Below are 24513 nucleotides of genomic sequence, written 5' to 3'. Positions count from 1 at the left end.
ATGGCCAAATTGTTTTCAGCGCTAGTTTTGAGTTGACTTAAGTCTGAGAGCCCCACTTTCCAGTGCTTTCCTTTCTTCATTCATTCATTCATCTTTGACGCCTGCTCCTAAGAGCTCCCACCAGGGGATGGCCACAGCATAAGAATTTCCATCTCTCTCTATCCAGACACTCCCTCCTTGCCTGCTCAAAGTTTCTCAAGGATCTTTCACCCCTCTCCCTGACATACTCCTGCACCCTATCTCTCCATTTCACTGGAGGTCATCCTCTAACATTCCCTCCCTCTATCTCTCACACATACACCCTCCTGGTCATCTTACTCTCCTCCATTTGCTCCATGTGGCCAAACCACTTCAAAGTCTGTCGCTTCACTTCTTCCCTTCATCCACGTGACACATTCCAAAACGCTCATACACACTTTCATTACTCATTCCATCCATTCTACTCACACCACGTCATGCACTCCTCAAGTAACTCATTTCCACTTCCTGCACTCTAGACCTCTTACTTTCATTCCAGGCCCATGTTTTGCTTGCATATGTGAGGGTTGGTACTATTACTGTATTTCTCAAATCCCTCTTTACCTCCATGCTCACACTTCTGCCATTCATGATACATCCCAAAGACCCCAACACCTTTCTTCCTTGCAATGCCCTTTCTCTTGTTTCTCCTTCTGTACCACCATGCTTACACATAACTGATCCAAGGTACTTAAACTCAATAACCTCCTCCATTTCTTCACCATTCAAAATTATTGAGCTGTTTCCTTTACTGTAAAAAAAAAAAAAAAAGAAAAAAAACCCTCCAGATTATACCTTGCATCACTCTGTAGGTATGAGATGGCCAAGTTTGCCAGCACCTTGGCTGATGTCAAGCACGGCCTGGAGGAACGTCTGCAGCAGTGGAATGAATATGAAGGAACTTTTGACCGCATCATTTCATGGCTGAATGAGTCTGAGACACTGCTGAAGAACTACAGTCCTAAAAATACTCTCCAGGAAAAAGCAGAGCAGCTTGATCGCTTCCAGGTTTGTTCCTTGTGCAGTAGTTAGTCACCATTGCTTGGCATGTTGAGCATTAGATGTAAAACTAAGCTGAGATATCAATAACTACCTTTCCATTTTATTCCATAATATGCAGATCATAACAAAGTGCCAATATTGTGTCAAAAATGATAAAAATAGATGGTTTTGAAAATGGACAATGAATCAATGTCAGTGAAAATTCATTAACCTCTCAAGATAAAAATTTAGTGGAAATGTTGCTAGTGTGTAATATTAAGTGCTGCTGCTTTTGAAATTAAAGATGTTTGATGTCACCAAGTTGTGCATGCATAAAATACTGATTTGAATAAAAAAAACATTCGTCTGCACTCAGCTTTGTTGGTGTGAATAACATGGAATGCTTTAGGAAATATCTGTTGGTAAGAGCTGGATTCTAGATTTCTTATAAAAATATTTGTGTTGATTGTTGGGTGTGGTTTTCAGAAGGCAATGCATAGTTAAGAAGGGAGTAGATTAGACTAGTGAGAGATATGAACTAAGATGAGACAGATGCAGTATAAGGTTATGAATTCCAGACCCTTGCAGTAGATTTTATAAAACTACAAGAATTTGCTTTTGAGCTGTGGCAGGATTTTTCAAATGATTATTTGGCTGTAACCATTACTCATGCAATAGTTTCTAGGTGATGAGCTTATGCCAGGATGTAGTCATTTATATGCTGAATTCAGAATCTATTTTACAACTGAGGGGGCAGATGTTGAATATATGCTTATACATTATTTGTTTGTTGATGAATAAAAACTGAGCACATTTTTCAGCTTAAAATTATATGTGTTTTTAATACTTAGTCAATACTCTAGTTAATATAATATATTAGATTTAGTGGATGAGTGTGTTGATTATAATTATAACCTAGTATGTAGATGAGGCTACCAACATCTTCAAGTACTCTCATTTTGCAATGCCCAATTTATTATGATTTTTATTTATTTTCCTTAGGAATTCCTGCGTGTAGTAGATAGCCGGCATGTGCTTGTGCAGGAATTCATTGCAATTGCTGATAATCTTGAACAAGTAAGACCCCCTCTGATTTTTGTTGAAGTAAGTCATGCTGCCCTAGTGTTATTTCAGGCTGCTGGCCACACACTGCTTCAGGAGGCTCCTATTTTGTGCTGAGAAATAAGCAGCAAGTAACTCACATATAGAAATATAAACAAAATATTTATGCCTGTTAGAATTTTCTGCTAGTTTGGGGTATGTTGGCCTTTTTTTTCCATTGAGCAGTAATCACATTCTAACCTTGACATGCTGGTATGGAATTAATTTTAAATAAGAGGGTAAAAATGGCAAGACTCAGGTCGCCTATGACCATCATAGGCAGACTTTTATTTTGAATTCCTTGAAATATGAGCTGTCAATGTAATAATTGTCTCCATTTCACTACTTTACAAACCTCTTGCATTCTTCTATTTTGTGAAGAGGCAATAGTATGAATGCCTCAGCAGTTATGTGCATTTCCAAGTGCTTGACATTTCACCCTGCTCCACCTCATCATTGAAAGCAACACTTGTTGCCCAAAATTCCTTAGCTTTGTAACACTAAAGGTGAGGTAAAAAGAGCCTCCTAAGGCAGTGGTGAGTTCCAGTGTTGTGCAGCAAGTGTTCATGTCCCTGTTGTGTGCCACCTGCTAAGAAGTGTCCCCCAAGAGCCCCTTGCTATGCCTCCTCAGAGCCTTCCTTGGAGGGCCTGCCAGTCCTCTTCCAAACTTTTTGATAAATCATTTCTTTCATATTTTCTTTTTGTAATTTAAATAACACAAGTCAAATTATTTCTCCTGTGTTGCACTAAAGCACAAATACTGTCTTTAATGGCACCTGAGCTTGTTTAATTTTGCCTAAAATATTCCAAATGTTAAATGAATTTTATTTTTAAAATGTGTGACCTAATATTATAACGGATATTGCCTTTATGACTAATGATTTGAGAATACTCACTTGATAATGAGCATTGTATTGAACACACAATTAGAGGTTATCCAGTAAACATCTCAAGTCAGTTCTTGCATTGAAATTTTTGATAAGTTTCTTCCATTTAAAGTCAAGTTTCCCTGATAATGATATCCCTAGTTTGTACTAAGCCACCGTGCATAATACTTTCTCTTTATAAAAGCAAGATAGTTTCTGTAATAGGTTAGTGAATGTTCAGATATTATGATATTATATACATTTTATAATCAGTGATATATTTATTGAATTTCCTTGCTAAATATCTTTAGATTTTTTACTTTTGCTATATACAATTGTTTAGTCAGTAATTCAATTCGGTTTAGATATTTTAATGCTGAGATCTTATCAGTATTCTTTTCTTTATAATTTTTTTCACCATCTTGTAGTAGTGGATCTTCAAAAATAGTATTTTGTATTACTATAACATTGGAAAATCTGTACTGTTCCAAAACTGCAGGGCCTGGTGTTCAGCATTGCCCAGAACCAGGGTGAGATTGACAAGATGAGCGATGACTCCTCGGACTTGGTTGGAGTCTCAGGTGACACTCGGATATCTGTCAATGTACAGCAGATCACCTCAAGATTTAAGGCCATCCAGGTCACTTCCAAGGTAAGAGTAATTCAGAAGTTTCAGCAAGGCATGTAGGTCAGTTAGTCATATATCAGTTTTCTATGTATAGTATTCTGTATCATTTATTTGATTTTGTAAGACAGTTTCCTTTATACAGTGATCTACAGATGTAGGACTTAAAACACTGAGATAAGAAAGTTGTCAAAAAATACTCATACTTATGTATGGTGTAATTTTTTTCAGGATATCTTAAAGAAATGTGAAACTGCAGTGAATGATCACAAAGCTTTCATAGACAAGTACAATCAAAGTGTGAGCTGGTTAACGTCAGCACAAGATAAGTTAGCCAGATGTATTGAGATGCAGGGAGATAGAAGCACCTTGCAAAAGAGAAGGGAAATAGGAAATGAATTACTAGGAGAAAAGCAAACAGCATTATCCCTCCTGAACACTACTGTACAACTGGGGGAGAAACTGTACCAATCAACCTCAGAAGATGGAAGAGAAGCTGTAAGAATTCAGTTGGAAGACCTTCAGGGAACCTTTGATACTTTGTTTGACAGCTGTGCTACTATGGAAAGAGATCTGCAGAATAAACTGAGTAGATGGACTAGCTTTGAGGAAGCCAGTGATCAGCTTAAACTGTGGCTAAAAGAGACACAAGCTCAAATGCCTGATGAAATTGAATTGAAAACTACCCTTGATGAGAAGCGAGCCCAGCTGCAGACCTACAGAGTTCTGGTGCATGACATACTTGCCAAGCAGCAGACCCTCCTGGATGTCCGAAATAAAGCTGAAAACCTCCCACAAAAATCGGATCGTGTAAACTCATTCTTAGAAACAGCAACTGCCCATCACCAGGAAATGCTTCATCGTATTCAGTCATACCTGGAACAGTATGAAGGCATCGTCAGTGACCATCAGCAGTATAGTAAAGCAGTATTTGAAACACAGGAATGGCTGGAAGCTACACAGCATCAAGTAGAAATGTGTGATGAACCTCACAGTGATCACATAACACTTCATGCTAACCTTGAGAAACTGAAAAACCTTCAGCTTAGCCTTCCTGAGGAGGAACCCAGAATCCACCAGATAAGAACACTCGGAGAGAAAGTGATTCCTGGCACGGTGGAGTCTGGACAGATTTATGTTCGCAATCAAATTGACTTAACGCAGCAGGAATGGCAAGGTCTTGTGTCCTCGGTTTCTTCTACAATAGAGAAACTTGAAGCTATCCTGAGTCAGTGGGGAGACTTTGAGTCAATGAAAGATGCAATTCAGACTTGGTTGCGTGAGACAGATAATAAACTTCATGCTGTTAACCTTAAGAGCATTTTGTCAGAGAAACAGGAAACACTAGAGATCTTAAAAGCACTACAGGGCTCAGTACGTGCCAAGGAACTGGAGATTGATCAGTTAACAGAACGATCCCAAAACCTTTACCAGGGCAGCAATTCTTCCCGCAGCTCACAAGTCAGTGAGCTGTGTGCCCGTTACCAGCAGATTTCAAAGAAGATCAAAGATGTTCATGCCCGCTGGCACCAGTATGTTACTCATCATGCAGATTATGACAGCAGAGTCACAGAGTGCCATAACTGGCTTCAGGACATCAAAAAGAAGCTTAGTTATTGTTCAGATCTTTCAGCTACATCCCAGGATGATCTAGATAAGAAAATGGAAACTATTCAAGATCTCATCTTGTATAAGGAGGAAGGTTTTACAAAAGTTCAAGGAACTGTAGAACTTGCCCAAACTGTTCTAGCCAACACAGCTCCTGCTGGTCATGATGTCATCAATCAGGCTGTGGAGAAGCTGCAGCAGGACTGGAGTGCTCTTGCTTCTAAAATGGTAGAGACAAAAACATACTTGGACGAAACTATTCATCGCTGGGCAGGTTTTCTAGAGAATATTCACCTGTTGAACAAGACCATCGAGCACGCAGAACACACACTGTCCGATGTCAGCCAGTTCCAATCAACTCTCTCTGAGAAAAGGGCTCAGCTGGAAAGACTGAAAGTAAGTACAATCTCTTTCACTTTAAGATTTTCATATAAAGCTAAATTAAAAGAAACATATGTAATAAGTATTGTTGTAACATGATATACAGTCGTGGATTAGCCAGAGCTAGGGTCCATTCAACAAAGTCATTGTAGGGCAGCAGTGATATTGATATAATTAATGAAATGGAAACTTTTTTCAGAGCTTAGAAGAAAAGCTTCGATGTGAAAAGTATGAGGTTGACAGCTTGAAAGTTAAAGCTTCAGAGATGCTGGCTAGTGGACAACAAGCTCAGGCTGCATCACAAGCCCAGAGTATATTGAAGCAGTTTGAAAATTTGTCAGATCGCATCAAATCTCTACGTGCCGAGAGGGAAACTCAGTACCGTGACCACCGACATTATAAGGAAGCCTATGATGACCTACACGCCTTTGTGAACCGCACACGAGACAAGATTCCAGCACTGAAGCAGAAGAATTTAGGGGACAGACTGTCTATAGAAACAGCTGTGCAGGCTCTTGACACCCTTCTTACAAGGCAGGCCCAAGGGCAGATACTTGTGGATCAGCTGCTGCATCGAGGGGAAGTCTTCCTCCACTCGACCTCCTCCTCAGGCCAGGATCACTATAAGAATGAGATGCGAGCTGTGAAGGAGAGTTTTGAGGAAGTGTTCAAGGAAATAGCTCAACAGAAACAAAATCTTGAGAAAACTGTGGTTCAGTGGCGAGATTATAAAGATGAACATGAGAAACTTTCAGATTGGCTGCAGAAGGCAGATGCTGATATGAAAGCTTACAAGACCATGCTTTATGCCAGCATTGGTGAAAAGACACAACAAGTTAACAATGTGAAGGTAATACAAAACTGTTTTGATGATTGATGCTTTGTAGTATTTATTTGTTGCATTTCATCTTTTAATGAGTGAATATAAGTTTTATGTTTAAAATGGTGACTGGTTTATTCACATACCATTTAGGTCCTAATATTTTGACTATAACTATGCTGTAGCATATTCTAAAAAGTTGTGCTTATTTACATTTTCTTTCAGGACCTGTTGGAGAACCTTGGCAAGCATGAGGGTCAACTGAAGAAGCTGAATGAACTCTCCAAAACCTTACAAGAAACTCACCTTGATACATATGTTCAGAACCAAATGCGACATCTGAACTCTAGGTATCAAGTGTTGGTCAATATGGCTAAAGATGTTCTGAGGAAAGTGGAAGCAAGCCATGACCAACACCGGCAGTACGAAAATAACTTGAAGAAAGCAAGAGAATGGATTGACAATGCTCGCATGGTTGTGAGAGACTGCATAGACATGTCACCAGACTCTGGAAAGGAAAGTATTGAACGACATTTGGATATGATTCAAGCCCTTATGAGGAAACAAGAGGAAGGACAATCCTTGGTGCACCAAGCTGTCAACTGGGGAGAGAAGGTGCTCCGTAACACTCGCTCTGATGGTCGAGAAGCCATCGATGAGTCTATGGAAGATTTGCAGGCAGATTGGGACAAACTTATCAAGAAGTTATCCAATGCAAAGGTTTCTCTGGAGACAAGCCTTCTTCAATGGGCTGATATGAGTGCATCTTACAACAACATGCAGCAATGGATAAGTGAGAGAGAAGCAAAGCTTCAGCAATTGACTTCAGCAGTGGCAGCTGCCAACAAGAAAAGTTCAGGCCTCTCCCAAAGAGTATCCTCCTTGACCATTGGGGAGCGTAAAGCTAATCTCCGGCGCACCAACAGTATCGTGCAGGACATTGTGTCTTTTGAACCAATGATTGAATCAGTAACATCCAAAGCCACAGAGAGTCAAGCAAGTCAGATGAAGAATAATGCATCAGAAATTTCTAGCAAGTACCACAATCTGAGTAAACAAGCAAAAGAATTGCTGGAGAAACAAAAAGATATGGTGGACCATCATCAAGAATTTGTAGATGCTGGTAATGAATTTATGCATTGGCTGAGGGCTGCCAAGGAGAGAATGGCTAAGTGTGCTGAGCCAACTGGGGACAAAGACACCATAAGTGGCAAGGCAACAGTACTCAAGCTTTTGCAGAATGAGCAAGAGGAGGGACAAAAGAAGCTTGATAAGGCTTTCACTCTGGCAGAAAAGGCATGCAACCTGGCAGATGATGAGGACAAAGAAGTGATTGAAGAAGAAGTTGCATTCCTACAAGACGAATTTGATAAATTCCTGTGAGTTTTTTTATTCTATTTTGTATTTTTTACTTGATAGGGAGCTCTAGTAGTTAGGATTCTTGTCTCACAACTCAGAAGTCTCTACTTTAAGTCCTGGGCTACATTGTCACTATCAGATGTTCACCTCTTGAACAACTGTCCATGTTTATTTAGCAAGGAACAGGTAAGTATGGATGTATGTTGAGTTATGACCTTGCTCTCTAGAATATTAGGGATATGTCAGAATTGGTTAAAGATCTTCTATGGGTGGTGAGAGCAGTATTAAAGTCAAGGCCAAAATGCAGTTGTTGAGTGTTCTGAGGGCACATGATCTTATCCCACTCTTTCTAGACCCTTGATAACCTGTTCACACTTGCCTTGCATAAAGGAGCACACAAAAAATATTGAAAGAAAATCTTCGTCAATTTTTTTCATTGTAGAAGCTTTATGGTAATATTTTAGTCAAAGTATTTGAAAAAATATAATTAAAAGCAGTGGTATTAAAAACACTTTTCATATTTCAGGGGGCAAGTTGGAAAAACAAAGAACCTTCTTGAAATGGGTATAGTGAAGTGGACAGAATATGAGGATAAATTCAAGGAATGTGAGGAGTGGCTTGGTAAAATGGATGAGAAAGTTCAGAGCTACAATAAGCTTCAAAATACAGTTCAGGAGAAGAGGTCTGTACTGGAAGAGTTCCAAGGAACTTTGCAAATGATATTTGACTGGCAAAAGACTCTTGACCTTTTGAATATGCGTGCACAGTTGTTACTTGAGACTTGTGCTGATTCTCGTGTTAGCAACGCAGTGACTCAGCTGACCACCAAGTACAACACACTGCTGTCTCTGGCCAAGGAAGTGATGCGACGCCTAGAGATGCATTTCCAGGAGCACCACCAGCATAACCAGCTGTACAGTGAGTGCAACGATTGGATTGAGAATACCCGCAAGAAACTTAATGAATGCCATGGTGATGCTACCAGTCTGGAAGAATTAAATAGGCAGCTGCTTGCTGTGAAAGCTATTAAAAACACATTGGAACATGGCCAGCATAAACTTAGGTATGTCTTAGAACTTAAAGAAAGAGTAATAATGAATACAGAGCAGCTTGGTGCCGCTAGAATTCAAGAAGATACAGAAAGTGTTCGTAAAGAGTTTGAGAAACTAATGTCAGATATATACAGTTTCCACCAAAGCCTTAGTACCAAAATCTCACGGTGGGAAGAGACAGATAAAATGCGTGATACTGTTGTTGAATGGTTGGAGGAACTCAACACTAAAGCCTCTGAACAAGGTGTGCTCTTCAGTGAACTGAGTGACAAGCGCGCTGCCTTGGAAAAGTATCGCATCCTCTTGCGTGACATTGCTGCACATTTTGACATGGTGGAGCGCCTTGCAGGAAAGAAGAGCGATGAGGGGTATTCTGAGGAAGAGGTAGATGAGTGTCTTGAGAAATATGACGATATCAAGAAAATGGTTATGGATAATATCAAGACCCTTGAGGTGTATGTCAAGGAGCATGAAGCATATCATGGGGCAGTGATAGAAGCCAATGACTGGCTGAGGAAGACTCGCATCACAATGCAGCAGTTTGCTGATAGCCATGGAGAAAAGAAAGAAGTTATAGAAAAACAGCAGCAACAAGAAGACATTGCTGAAGAATTGCCTGAAGGTGAAGAAATAATTGACAAAGCCATTGAGCTAAACAAAGCCATAAGACATTCCACATCAAAGGAAGGACAGACAGTACTGTGCAGTGAGGCAGAAAGTCTGCGTATGGAATGGGAGTCTCTGCAGCAGATGAGCATTGAAATCCGTCGCAACTTGGACAAGTGCCTGCAGACCTGGAACGAGTTTACTGATAGTCACAAGGAGTTCTCTGAGTGGCTTGAGGACTTCCAGCAGCAGATGGCAGATGAGCCTGAGGAGCCAACACCAGAAGACCTTGAGAACTGGAAGGTATGTTGGACCTTTTATTTCCACTTTTATGTTAGGTAATTATTTTTGTTTACATGCTGCTGCTTTAGCCTTTGATGTTATTTTATGATAGACAAACTTACTTCATATTTGCTTAGCTAAAGAAAATAAATCACAGTTATTGTGTTATGCCATACAGTAGAACTTTCATCATTTCAAAACTATGCCTTCATATTATTTTGTAGATTGATGATTTAATACTAATATTTTTTCTATACTATAGCTTCATAGAACAATAAAAATACCAGTGCCCACAGTTAAGGTGACTTGACCAAAGCAGCTGAGAATTCTCATCGTGTCTCTGCCACTAACATCTCACTGCATGGTCTGTGGTGTAGAGGCAATTGCTTTACTTGCATACCCTTCCGGAGTGTAGATTTTCCAGAGAGCCTGTACAGTAGCTGGCATTTATTTGAATGTTTGTTGATTTTCCTTTTCCAATAATGCTGTAATGCATAGTCAGTGTATGCTTTTCACACTTTTGCTTTATATATTCATTTCTATTTTTTTCTTGATGGCAGCATCTATTTCCACCATCATGAAGAGGGACATTTAGCTTAAAATTATATATATATATATATATATATATATATATATATATATATATATATATATATATATATATATATATATATATATATATATATATATATATATATATATATATATATATATATATATATATATATATATATATATATATATATATATATATATATATATATATATATATATATATATATATATATATATATATATATATATATATATATATATATATATATATATATATATATATATATATATATATATATATATATATATATCTCCTGAGGGAGGGCCAGGTTTCTGTGCCCAGTCTGTGGAGGCTGTGCTCATAGGCCGTGTATAAAGGCACGATTCACAAAATTGTTTGGTAGTTCAGATTCTACCTGTGAAGGTTTGAAATGGAAATTAAGGTAGCCTAAATGTAAATACAAAGCAAAAAAAATACATGGCCTCTCAGTTGGAATGTCCCCTCAGCTCCTGGAGTAGTACTGTTAATATTATTTAGTTACTAGTATTATTTTTATTATTACTATTATTTTTTATCATAAATATTATTATTATTATTATTATTATTATTATTATTATTATTATTATTATTATTATTATTATTATTATTATTATGATGATTATTATTATTATTATTATTATTGGTATTATTATTATCATTATTGTTGTTGTTGTTGTTGTTGTTATTATTATTATTATTATTATTATTATTATTATTATTATTATTATTATTATTATTATTATTATTATTATTGTCATTATTTTATTATTATTATTATAATGATCATTATTATTACTATAATTAATACCATTTTCATTGCATTATTAGTATGGTTATTGAGGCATCATTAATATTAATTTATATGTATTATTTTAGTATTTTTTCCATTTTAAATATTACCCAAATGGTAACTTATCATCACTGTTATTACTATTATAATCATTTTTTATTATTATTTTGTTATTTTCAATATTAGTAGTTTTATCATCATATAATGTTGTCACTATCATTAGTATCATGGCAGCTGTTATGGGTTATATACTAACAAAATGATATTAGACTAAACATTTTTTATTTAGATTTTGTTTGTGTGGTTTATAGTGCTTTGGATCCTTGGCATATGTTTCGGTTTTCCTTAGCTCTTATGTTTTGAGTGTCTTGATCATTTTGACCGTTAAGGTCCAGAAAACATGAGCAAATATCACAGTCTTTGTGTATATTTGAATAAAGAAAGATGCTGCCTTGACACTCTTCCCAGCTTACTGTTCAGTTTAATATATTTTTCTTTATCCCTGCAGGAACTTGAATCTTTCCTGATTTATTTTTGCTGAATAAATATCTTCTTGCTCCCCCATGAATTAACTTGAAGCTGTACATTTTGCCCTTCTTGCTGCCTCGGGTGGTTTTTGGTGCCTAGTTTTTCAAGTGAAATATAAATCATAGCCATTATTTGTATGATGTTTGACATGATCAACAGCTTGCTGGATATTATTGCAAATTTGCAATGGGTGCTTTTAGAAATACAATGAGTCATCCCACACTCATGGCTGCCATGAAAATCTTGCTTTGCTCCTTGAGAGTAAAGGCTTTAATTTGGCTCTCCTATAAAGCTTTAGTTTACAGTTTGGCCGTAATGTTCATTATTTGAAGCAAAAATTTTAATATATATATTTATATATATATTTTTTCCACTTTTAAGTAAAATTTAGTTTTGCAGTATTGCATTGATAACCTTCCTGTGATGACTGAGTTGGCCAGTGTACAGCTGCTTGCTTCAGCCACCCCAATATGCCACACTAACTTTATGAAGCTTTTGAAGCTTTATGAAGCTTGACATTTTTTGTTGAAGAAAATGCTAATTATTTTTCTTCCCTGCAAATTAAGAAATCTTTGCAGGAGCTCCTGGAGGAAGCCAACAGTAAGAAGGTGCATCTGGAGGTGCTGAATGATCGATGTGAGGTGCTGATGGACTACAGTGCTCACACCCCCGTCCGGGACATGACCGTGCAGCTCCAGGCATCCTACACCAACGCCCTCACCAACCTTCAGGTCTGTCCCCTTGCCAGACAATATGGACTTAAATCATGCATTTTATTTTTTATTCATCTCATTTTCCATATCATGAGAAGTGTACTCTGCATAAAAAAGTTAAATCAAACCAATATTCAGTTATAGCTCCATGTTGTATGGTGAATCACCATCTACAAGTTTTGTGTTTTGTCACATAAAAAAAGCCTTAAAGGGACATTTCATTTTCACCACATGCATTTTCTCTCCCACAGAGTCTGGTTGTTGTGGCCCAGAAGACACTAACTGACCACACAGAATTTATTACCTCAAAGTCAGAGTTTGAAGACTGGCTTGGGCGTGCTCAGGGCACGGTCAATGACTGTGAGGATGACGATGGTTCTGAAGCAGAGGTGAGTGCTATAAATTGGGCTGTTTAAATAGAATATGTATGCATTCTGAATTATTTTATTAATTCACAAAAATCATTATGAAACTTGTACTATTGTAGATTAAATTTTAACAGTGCCCTATACAATCACTTGTATTGACATTTCTGTCTGCAAGTAACTCCACTTTACTTTGTTGTGCTAAAAGCATAAAGTGCACATTCTATTCATTATCATTCAATTTTTTTTTTTTTTTTTTTTTTTTTTCTATGTGTTCGCTTATAGCGCCGGTAGGCTTTCTTCAAGGGCCTGGTGGTTGCCCCAAGCCTGTCATGGCGCAGGCAATTTTTATAGTGGCACCATTTATGCTTGGCTCATGCTGCCCCCTGGAACTCATTCTTGATTCACTTGGACGGTTTCTTCTAGAGTCCGGGTTGATGGGTGGTCTTCAGGACAGCATGTGGGTAGTCTTAGGCCACTCGGCGGTGACTGAAAAATCCCAGGTGGTAGCGTGGGGATTCGAACCCGTGTCGTCCAGCATGCAGTGAATGCAGGGCCCGCACGCTAACCACTCAGCCACCACCTACCTACAATTAGATATTATTTATCATTGCCATATGAAGGCTAAGCATCAATGAATCAGGACGTCTGCAATACAGGTGCCACAGAAGCATCAGTAAAGCTCACCTGTTATCATGGCCTGAAAATAGACTCAGTAAAAAGTAACCCAATAGAAATTTTAGGATTGTTCCTTTGGCATTCCAGCAGGTCATAAAGCCTTAACAAATGTCCTCTTCCTGTTCCTAGGTGAGAGAGAAGCTTCACACTGTCAAGATGGTGTCAACACGACTGTCTGAGGGCCAGCACCTCCTGGGAGTTATGGCTGATAACTATACTCAAGCCCTTAACCTTACCCAGCTGGACCAGCAGGATATTATTCGACAAGACTTCACAAAGCTTAGAAATGAATGGGACCAATTTAACATTTCGCTCACCTCCACACTATCAAGACTTAAGGTGAGGAACTTTTTATTGTATTTGTAGTTTACAATTCGTATTCACACTTACTCTACTGCACTGTCTAATTACCACCCTCTTACATGTTCCCCTGCCACCTTTACATCTTAAAAGTTAAGTAAATGGCATCCAAACTTCTTTCCTGAATGTATCCCTTAACACATACCACAACCTTACTCTTTCCAGCATTCACTTTCATCTTTTATCCTCTTACACACCCTATTAAACTCAACCACTATCCTCTGCAGCATCCCCTCATTCTCTGCTAACAATACTGCATCATCTGTAAACAGACCCGCCACCAATGACTCCTATGTACCTCTCACTTTCAGCCTTGGACCTAGCTCCCCCACTCTGGCTTTCATTTCTCTCATGCAACCATCCATGTACACATTAAAAAGCCATGGTGACATAACACACCCGTCTCACACCCACACTCGACACCAAAACTCTCACTTAATTCACTATTCATGCACACAAAGGCACTCACTTCCTTGTAGAAGAATCTGATCTCAAGCAAATGCCCTCCCATACCATATATCCTTAGAACATCCCATATGCCCTTCCTGCCAACTTTGTCATATACCTTCTCTACACCTTTTCACCCTCAAATTAAAAAAGTTGAATTTCAAATTAAAAAAGTTGAAATTCAAATTAAAAAAGTTGAATTTCAAATTAATAAAGTTGAAATTCAAATTAAAAAAGTTGAATTTCAAATTAAAAAGCTGAATTTCAAATTAAAGAAGTTGAATCTCAAATTAAAGAAGTTGAATTTCAAATTAAAGAAGTTGAATTTCAAATTAAAAAAGTTAAAATTCAAATTAAAAAAGTTGAAACTCAAATTTAAAAAGTTGAATTTCAAATTTAAAAAGTTGAATTTCAAATAAAAAAGTTGAAATTCAAATTGAAAAAGTTGAATTTCAAATTTAAAAAGTTGAAATTCAAATTCAAAAAGTTGAATTTTAAATTCAAAAAGTTGAAATTCAAATTAAAAAAGTTGAATTTCAAATTAAAAAAGTTGAATTTCAAATTTAAAAAGTTGAAGTTCAAATTAATAGATGAAGTGCAAGTCATAGAAAGATATAATATATTTTTCTATGACTTGCACTTTATCTATTAATTTGAACTTCAACTTTTTTAATTTGAAATTCAGCTTTTTAAAATTTGAAATTCAACTTTCTTAATTTGAATTTCAACTTTTTTAATTTGAAATTCAACTTTTTAAATTTGAATTTCAACTTTTTAAATTTGAAATTTAACTTTTTTAATTTGAATTTCAACTTTTTTTATTTGAAATTCAACTTTTTGAATTTGAAATTAAATTTTTTGAATTTGAGTTTCAACTTTTAATTTGAATTAACTTTTTTAAATTTGAAATTCAACTTCTTTGATTAGAAATTCAGCTTTTTAATTTGAAATTCAACCTTTTTAATTTGAATTTCAACTTTTTTAATTTGAAATTCAACTTTTTTAATTTGAAATTCAACTTTTTTAATTTGAAATTCAACTTTTTTAATTTGAAGTTCAACTTTTTTAATTTGAAGGTGAAAAGGTGTAGATTCATGAAAGCAACAAACAGATTCCTATCCTTCTCTAGGTAATTTTAAACAAGCACTTTCAGTGCAAATATTTGATCTGCCCTGAAACATTCTAAATCAATCACAGGGTTGTATGAAATCACATGTTAGATGTGTATACATGTATATGCAATGCATTGATTTGAATTATCTCATCAGAGTGCTGTAAATCGGTGGGAAGAATTCAATGAGGCTCAAAGCAGGCTGGATACTTGGCTCGTAGAGGTGGAAGAAATGCTGGTGGACACGCCCGACTCCCGCGGTGAGGTGGCTGAAATGAAGACTTTCCTGGAACGCTACAAACACCTCACTCTCCAGATCCAGGAGAAGCAAGAAGAGGTTCAGTCTCTTATAGATGAGGCAGAAGAGTTTTCAGAAAAGGCTTCAGATGAGGAGATTTTGAAGCGTATGGAGGAGGCAGAGGCCAAGTGGGAGCGGCTGAATAGTCGGTGTAATGAAATCATTTCCAAATTAGAAGAAGAAATTTCTGATTTTAGTGATTACCAGGTTGCCCTACAAGAAACTGAAAAGTGGCTTCTTCAAATAAGCTTCCAACTGATGGCTGAAAACTCTCTTTATATTTGCAATAGAGAACAAACAGAAGAACAAATTGAGAGCCATAATGAACAGGTGGAGGAAATTGAAGAATATCAGCAGACACTGGAGGAAGTAAAGAACAAGGGCAGGAAGCAGATTGACCGCTACATAGGCACAGTGCCGGCCATCCAGGACAAAATTGAGCACCAGCTTCACAACATCCAGGAGAGCTACGACTCATTGCTTGGAACAGCCACACACATACAGAAGCGTCTCAATGAGTCTTTGGCCAAATTTGAGGAGTATGAGGCTACCCTTGAGTCCATTGAAAATAACTTAGAAGAATGGGAACCTATTATTGCAGAGGAGAATGACACCACCATCCAGACAATGGAGGAAGCCAAGTATCACCTGGAATGTACAAGAGTAAGTTGTTAGTCATTTTGTCTCGCCTCAGCCTAACAATTTTATCATTAGCTTACCTCTTTCGGAAGATTATATGTAGCGGATAGCAATCCGTTTCAATATCATGTTACTGACTCAATGGTTTTAAGTTTTTATGATAAATTTCCACTGCCAATGTGTTTTAATATTTCAAAGCTAGACATTGTTGTTAAGCTACTTAAGTTATCAATTACACTTTTTCATGAGGTAGTTGTGACTATATGATGAAAATTAGTCATTAAGTTCTTGTTTTTAGCTAGCATTAAAAAAAATTCTTCTATCAGTCCTGGCACAGTAAGCTGCTGGGAGAGAAGTCTCGGCTGGCCTTTGCAGTGCAGGCGTGTGAGGCAGCCACTGCCTCCATCTCCCGCCCAGGCTCCCCACAGGATGTCATTTCTCAATCCATCCCAGAGAATGAATTAGCAGTTCGGGCAAAGCTGGAAGATCTCATTGAGCAGGTTAGAATTACCTACTTGTATTAAGTTGTTGGAACGTCTGATATAATCCATAACAGAAAATTGTCACTCTGTATCATGGTGTAAAGCAATAAATTGAAGAGGGCATTCTGGCATTGTCAAATTAAGTGATGAAAGAAAGGTCAATTTATTGTGGAATATAATGGGTTAATTTATTGTGGAATGTAATGGGTTAATTTATTGTGGAATATAATGGGTTAAATAATCTCTGTTTATATCATAGGTTCAGGCCAGAGTATCAACAATCAGCAGTTCAGTGAGTGAGCTGGAGGAGCTTGGCCGCCAAAACGATGCCATCAAGAAATGGATGGAGGAATACCACTTTATTGTGCAAGACTTTAAGAGCCGTCCAGCCAAGCTACGCCCTGAAGCCTCAGCACACGAGATATCTCAAATGAATGACCTTCGTTCAAAAATTTTAGAGAAACAAAATATTCTTGATGAGCTAGAAATCAAGCAGATGAACTTAGCTCCTGACATTGCAGAATCTGACATTCGGGAACAAATGAATCAGCTGGAGGAGGAGGTGACCAACCTCATTGATTCTCGAACTGTTGTCATCCAGCAAATTGAAGAGTACAGAAGTAAACTTCAACAAGTTTATGCCTGGTTTGACACAATCATTAAACAACTAGAAAAATGTGATAAAAGTGAAAACATTGATTCAGGGAAAAAGTCTGCTGAGGTTCAGAAGCTGTGGAGTCAATTTGAAGATGCTCACTCCATGCTGGAGGAACTGAAAGTGAAAGCTGGAGAGGTAATGGTTGAACTCTCCAGCCTGGATGTCCAGCAGGTGGAAGAACAGCTAAGATCAGTAGAGAAGAAGTATGCAGATCTGCAGAAGCGTGTTGGGAAGAAGATGCAAGTTATTGAAATGACAAGGAAAGGTTATGAAGACTCCAAGAGTGACATTCTTAACCTGCAGGCTTGGCTGAGAGAGAAGCTGGAGTTCACAAGGAACCTTCCCCTGCTTGGCTACACCAGCAAATCAACAGAAGTCAAGTTACTGGAGATCAATGTAAGTATGAAATAAATAAATTCATAATTTGTGATATTTGTAAGAATAAGAACAATATCTCAACTTTCAGTCACATAACAGTAACTTTGTAATACATAATTGGTAACAGAAAGTCCTTGAATAATGGCTATATATTTTTATTTAGAAGTTCAATATTTGTAGTAAATCCATTATGTTTCTCCAACAGGATCTTTCAAAAGAGGTTTCAGCTAAGAAAATTTTGATTACTCAACTGGAGAAGGCTGTTGAAAACTTGAGAGGTGATATTGAAGGTTCAGAAATTCAGAAACTTGAGAATATACTAAGTAAGATAACAGAAGAACAAAAAATCCTCTATTCTACTGTGATGGAAATTAAGAATGACATGATCGTGTCATATGAGGAGCGAAGGAGCTTTGAGCAGTCGCTGGATCAGGTGAGGGCTTGGGTCAGTGGAAAGACTGATGAAGTAGTGTGCCCAGACCTGTTGCCTCTCAAGTCAGAAAATGCAGAGCGCATAGTTGAGAAATACAGGCGATTAGATGCTGAATTAAAGCAGTATGCAGAAACAAGTGTTGCTGGTGTAAAAAGACAAGGAAGTGCATTATTTAAAGACTGTACCGATGAAGAAAAGGAAGGTTTGCATGACATCTTGACAGAGATAGATGACAAGATGAATAATGTCCGTCAGACTATGTCTGGAACACTGAATCGCCTGTCTAATCTCCTAGAAGCTAGACGTGACTTTGAAAAGGAAGTTGATATTGCCCAGAAGTGGCTTTATCAGGCTGAAGTTGCTTTGCAGACTGACCCAAAAAGCCTCAACACTGCAGAAGTTTTGGCAGAGCAACTTAAAAAGCTTGAGACCATGGAGGATGAGCGAGAAGCTGCAAATAAAAGAGTGACAAGCATTGCAAACTTATGTGAAGATCTGCTGCCTTATATCACAGAGGCTGACAAGTTCAGCTTAGGTGAAATTGTTGCTACTATTCAAGACAAAACATCAAGGGTGAATAATTCTATAAGTGATAAAACAGAGCAGGTTCGCAATACCATCACGCTTCTCCGCCGTAACACTGAACGCATTGTTCAAACTACTCAGTACTTTTCAACCATCCAAAAAGAAATTAAGTCACTTAGTAGGCCAGTTGGTCGCACTGTAGAGGATGCTCAGAATCTTCTTGCATCATACCAAGAAGTGCTTAGCAAACTGAATGACTTCAGGAAGAATATGGATGGGGTTCACTCAGGAACAAATGTGAGCATAGGAGAGATGCGGGATATTATGAAGCAGCAGCAAGACCTTTGTCAAGTTGTTGAGAAGCATGTTGTAAGGACTCGACAGCTTATTTTAGTGAGGCAGCAGTATGCATCCCTTATCAGTGAGATTGTTGGATTCACAAATCGATACAAAGCTGTTGTGAAAGACATTGAACAAACTGAAAAAACTGTTAATGATAAGCTCCGTAAGTATGGTATTGTGATAACCAAGATACAGGAATGTGAAGCTCAGTTGACATCTGCACAAGACAAAGGTTCAATAATCAGTGAAGAGGGAACAGTTGAAGACCACAATGCCATCATGGAACAACTGCAGCTTGTCAAAAACAACCTCAGTGCTCTTCGTCGCGAGGTAGAAAAACGGCACTCAGAACACGAAGTATCAGCTGAGAGTCACAAGCGCATCCAGGTTGAGCTGAACATGACCATGGAGTGGTTATTTGAGCAAGAGTCTGAGCTGAAGACTCGGCCACTTCTTACTCTAGAAGTGGAGAGTGCCAACGAGGAAATTGAGTCACATGAAGAACTAGCTAATGATATTGAAGAACAACTGAAGAAGATTCGCAACATTAAGGAGAGAGCCAAATCAGAAACTGGTCTGCCATATATCTTGCAAGAAAGATTATCAGAAGCAAAAATGATTCTGTCCACTTTCCCGCTAGAGTTGGAGTCTAGACTGAAGTATCTCCAAGACGAAAAGATGCTCCGGCTGGACTATGAAGACTTTGTATCAAAAATTAATGACTGGATTGACAAGGCTCGCCAACGTATTGTTGATATTGACTGCATTGATTTTGATAACGTGCAGTCAGACCTTGAAGACCACTTGGCTTTCTTTTCAAGTGAAGGCCTTATTGGCGAGTCACTGGAACAACTTGGTAACATTGCTGAACGTATTGTTCCTTCACTGACAAGTGAAGATCAGGACAAGCTCACTGAAGAACTCTCACAACTAACAAAAGATCTTGACCATGTTACCAAATCTGCCAGAGATCACAAAACCCAGCTTGAGAAGAATGTTCAACTTGCAATGGATTATAGCAAGATTCTTGAGCAGGCCAGAGGCCTCATACAAGATGCTAGTGTCAACACTCTTACAAACGATAGTGCCATTAATGTGGCAGCACTGAGAGTGAACCTTCAAAGAATTGACGAAGAGCGCATGCGGCTTTATGACCAGAGCCACATCATTACTGATTTTACTGAAAAAGCCAATGAACTGCTGCAATATGCCAACAGATCAAGTCACGTTGCCATAGGCAACCAGCTCCTGGAGATAACCAAAGAGTGGAAATATGCAATGACTAACATGGAGAGTCGCCGTGAAGCCCTGGCATCTCTTATCACTCAGTGGCAAGACTACGACGTGGCCGTGAGAAGCCTGGAAGTGGGTCTGGACAACCTGGAGCAGCGGCTCAACAAAGACCTGGACACCTCCATCACTGACAACCAGGACATGGATGCAGTCAAGGACACCATTCAGGTATTGGAAGCTGCCATTAATGTTTTCAAGGAACTCTGTCCTTGAGCTTAGTTGTAAATCAGATTACATTAATTTTTCGCATTGACTGTGTAAGCCAAGTGAAAAAGCACAAGATATTATTTGTGTTTTTCAATAGTGCCCTGCATGATGCAACTGCACACTAATTCAAGTGCATAAAAGTAATTAAAATCACAAATATTATCCCCCGAGCTATGCTTACTGTAATTGAGCTACTTGGCCACACCATGCAACAGGATGGTGTGTCCAGCACTCCACTCTGTGTCTAACCTAAGGGGTGTTAAGTTTGCACTCCCTTGGGATTATTGTATATTCTTTACTTTACATACATACACAGTTAAAATTGAAATTTCATAAATATATATTTGTGAAGAGCTGTGTGCATAGTGACTTTGTATATAAATCTCCGGACTGCAGTTTGAGAAATTTAAGTACGTATGTACATAAATAGTATACTAGATTTTTTCTCTTCCTCTCTTCTTTCATTTGTTTATGGCCCCACCACTACCTTCCTCCCACAGTCACTGGAGGAGGAGGCTGAGGACTTCGAGGAGGAGATCGAGAGCTTGCAGGGCCGCGCCGAAGTGGTGCTCCAGTACTTGCACACTGTCAGTGGCGTTGCCTACACTGCCACCAAGGAGAAGCTTGAGAGGGTCCTTCGGCGCCATCCTGAGTGAGTACCAGAATTTCTTTATCGTTGAGGACTGTTTGCAGCTCTCATCCAGAAAGTTACCTTGTTCCTTGTGACTTCATGCTAAGTTTCGTGATGGACAAGTGTCTTTGGTGTGGGTTTATTCGTGCCTTTCATTCTCATGCCATGTCGTGAACTTGTGGGTCTTGTCTTTCTCAATTAATTTTTGTTTCCTTTGAGTAATTCAGCTCAGCCTCATATTTTCTCTCATAGTGGGACAGCAAAGAGATGGCAGATAGGGAGAGTTAGGTATTGGTAAAGTGGGTGGGAGCATGGTATGGGTGTGCTGTGAATTATGGATAGTGTGTCAGCCATGGGTAAGGGGGTGAGATCATTGAACGCCGATGAAAGGAGTAAGGACGTTCGGCATTGTTGGTAAGGCAGTGAGGGTGTGGGAGTAGGAGAAGTGGTGAGAATGGTTGAAGTCAGTAAGGCCGTGAGGGGACCCCATGCAGGACACCAAGGCTTGCATCAAACATAAACTCTTGTCCGGACACACATGATGATGCGTGTATTCAAACTTCCCACACTCAACTATCTCCGTTAACCTGTTCACTGTGATTGGCACGGATTTCGCCTTCACTGGTAGCCTAATAACATAATACTCCCAGGTCTTTCTCTGCCTCTGTGGTGGATAGTGGAGTGTTTCCTGCGTGGTATTGGTATGCTGGATTTCCCCTCCCAAATTGCATGACTTTACATTTTTCTTCATTGAATTGTAGCAGCCACTTTTTGTTCCAATCCTGTAGCTTGGTGATATCTTCTTGTAGGAAATCCACAGCCAAGGGGTTAAGAGGGCACGAGGTAGGCCTAAATAAGAAATACCAACCTACCTATTAACTGGATATTGATATGCTGAGCAAGTCCTAGCTATTCACGACTATGCCATATTTTCCTCAATTTTTCCTCAAGGCAAAGGAAATAAATGAGAAATAAATGCCCGCATGAGGAGCTATATTTTTTTTATAGTTTGTTGTTCACGTCGTATGTAAATTTTATGAACGTTGTCCGTAGAGTTGTTTCCGTTGGTCTGCATGGCGGGGCGACGAGCCTTTGAGCCCGTATTCTCAATCCTTTCGGCGCATATTTGACAAGGCTTTCGGGGGCGTTTAGGGCATTCCCAGGTGTAGCTTAATGACCCTGGTGGTAGTGTGACCCTTCCTCTACCGTGACTGCGAAAAAAAAAACATTGTAACCCGATTAATCTCCTTTTCGGCCTTTGGAAATTGTTGATGTGGTGGTGGAAGCGTCTGAGAATGCCGCTTTGGCAAGTCTGTGTGTTGTGTGGTGGTCAGCGATTCAGCTTTATTACGGTGTGATGAAAACTCAGCGACCAGTGATATTAATGGCGGGCATACACGGCTTATAACCGAGAGGCTTGATTAAGGGGTTGAGTTCTAGGATTAGACATAAACGTTTTGGGGCCCTTGTTCAAGAATTTGATGGTATGTGTGGTATATGGGTACTAATTTCGGTTAAATAGATGGGACTTTACTTTTCGGAAAACGCAACCACGGTGGCAATGGTTAGAACGCGTGGACTGGAGGTGACGAAGTTGGCTCGGCAGTTCATTCATATAAAAATAAACCGCGCGGGGAGAGTCCATTGTTTTCTGTAGCCTTTATATATGTGTGTATGCATGTATGTATGTCTTAAGCTCCGATTCTCCCAGAAATGAAGAAGGGAACAAATAATAAAAAGACAGATTAATCCATGCGTGGCAGTAGGAGCTGACCGTGGCTGGGGAGTGGGTTGGGGGGTAGGGCTCTGGTGGTGCGTGCCTGAATCAGCTGAGTTAGGCGGCGACTATACGGAGCAGTCTCGTGATGGAGGCAGATCAAGGCAGTAATTATGGTGACTAAGGGGCCGCTTTCACAGTCATTTTGTTTGTTTTGATCGTTACCAATGGCGGGGATCGTCGCTATAGTATTTCCACGTAAAACTGGCCGATGGGGTAGTGGCGGCTGCGGGGTTAGCCTAGCCCCGCACCTTACCACACACTCTCAACACCTCTCGCTTCCTCTGCAGCCGCCACTACCCCATAGGCCAGTTTCACGTGGAAAATTATAGCGTCGATCGCCGCCATTGGTAACGATCAAAACAAACAAGTGACTGAAAGCGGCCCTAAGACGTACAACGAGTCGCGGCGCCCTTTGCTGGTGGCCTGCGTGGCGTGCATGGGCGAGCGAGGGTCACAGTGTTGGCAGTTTTCGGGTCTCAACAAATCTTTCCAAAGGCTACACAGGAGATTAGTCGAGTTCTCGTGAGTGTTTTTCGTATTCAAGGTACAGAACCCTTGTCAGACTGTCGCTAGGCTTATAAAACTACCCTTGAAATACCCACGACCTCTACGAAAGCCTTGTTGAATGAGCGTGTGTTTAGTCCCGAAATGTCTAAATGTCTAAATGTCTATTGTAGCCCTGCCTCTCTGTTCCTCTACTTCAATAATCTACTATATTATCTCCTCTTCTTTCTACTTATCTCATTGTTTTCACTTTCATATTCCTCTACTTCAATAATCTACTATATTATCTCTTCTTTCTACTTTTCTCATTGTTTTCACTTTCATATTCCTCTACTTCAATAATCTACTATATTATCTCCTCTTTCTACTCCTCTCACTGTTTTCACTTTCATATTCTCTTTCTCGGCGTCTCAGGTGTTTGGGGTCTGCAGAACAGGTAGCTTATAGAGTCCGCCCTCTTTCCTCTCTACCTGATTCGCCTCTTACAATACCGTAATGATGATAATAATAACGGGTCCCGACCTTGACAGTCACCAAGCACCTCAAACCGCCCTCAACGACCTAACCCGCACGTAGTATGGGAGCGCCTCATAATGTCACCCATAATAGAAGGCGTGGTATGTTTTTTCTCGGCCTCTTGAGCTTGTCTTTTCCTGCTGGTGTGCTTGAGGGAAAGGGAGGATGTGGGCACGGGGTGGGTTGGGGGTGCAGCATTTCGACCCTCCTGCCAGGGCACGTGCGACCTGCGTGCCCCGGGAGTCAGTAAACCCGGTGGCCTCGCGTACATTAGTGAGAGAGAGAGAGAGAGAGAGAGAGAGAGAGAGAGAGAGAGAGAGAGAGAGAGAGAGAGAGAGAGAGAGAGAGAGAGAGAGAGAGAGAGTTGTAGCTGGCACTTTCTTATATTCGTTGAAGATCTATAAATAGACTGAAGTTTATCACTATTCTCTCTCTCTCTCTCTCTCTCTCTCTAATTATCTGAGACACAAACACCGAGTCAGTCAACCATTCAGTCAGTCAGTCAGACAGTCAATCATCCAACCAACCAACCAGTCTTAGT

At 39.2% G+C, this 24513-nt stretch overlaps 1 protein-coding gene across 1 annotated transcript in view; it reads left to right on the top strand.

The window, feature by feature from the left end:
- LOC126982254 (muscle-specific protein 300 kDa-like) overlaps positions 1-24513 on the top strand; it is a 267239-nt gene that overhangs the window by 91175 nt on the left and 151551 nt on the right. The window contains 12 exon segments of the mRNA XM_050834206.1: positions 3823-5595; positions 5780-6430; positions 6626-7779; positions 8286-9720; positions 12179-12343; positions 12577-12714; positions 13498-13707; positions 15444-16247; positions 16550-16723; positions 16965-17759; positions 17947-20502; positions 21042-21193. Of these exon segments, the coding sequence (XP_050690163.1) occupies positions 3823-5595; positions 5780-6430; positions 6626-7779; positions 8286-9720; positions 12179-12343; positions 12577-12714; positions 13498-13707; positions 15444-16247; positions 16550-16723; positions 16965-17759; positions 17947-20502; positions 21042-21193 (10007 nt within the window).

Source organism: Eriocheir sinensis, chromosome 4 (assembly GCF_024679095.1).
Source record: "Eriocheir sinensis breed Jianghai 21 chromosome 4, ASM2467909v1, whole genome shotgun sequence".
Taxonomy (NCBI): Eukaryota; Metazoa; Arthropoda; class Malacostraca; order Decapoda; family Varunidae; genus Eriocheir; species Eriocheir sinensis.
This window is presented reverse-complemented; position numbering and strand designations above follow the sequence as displayed.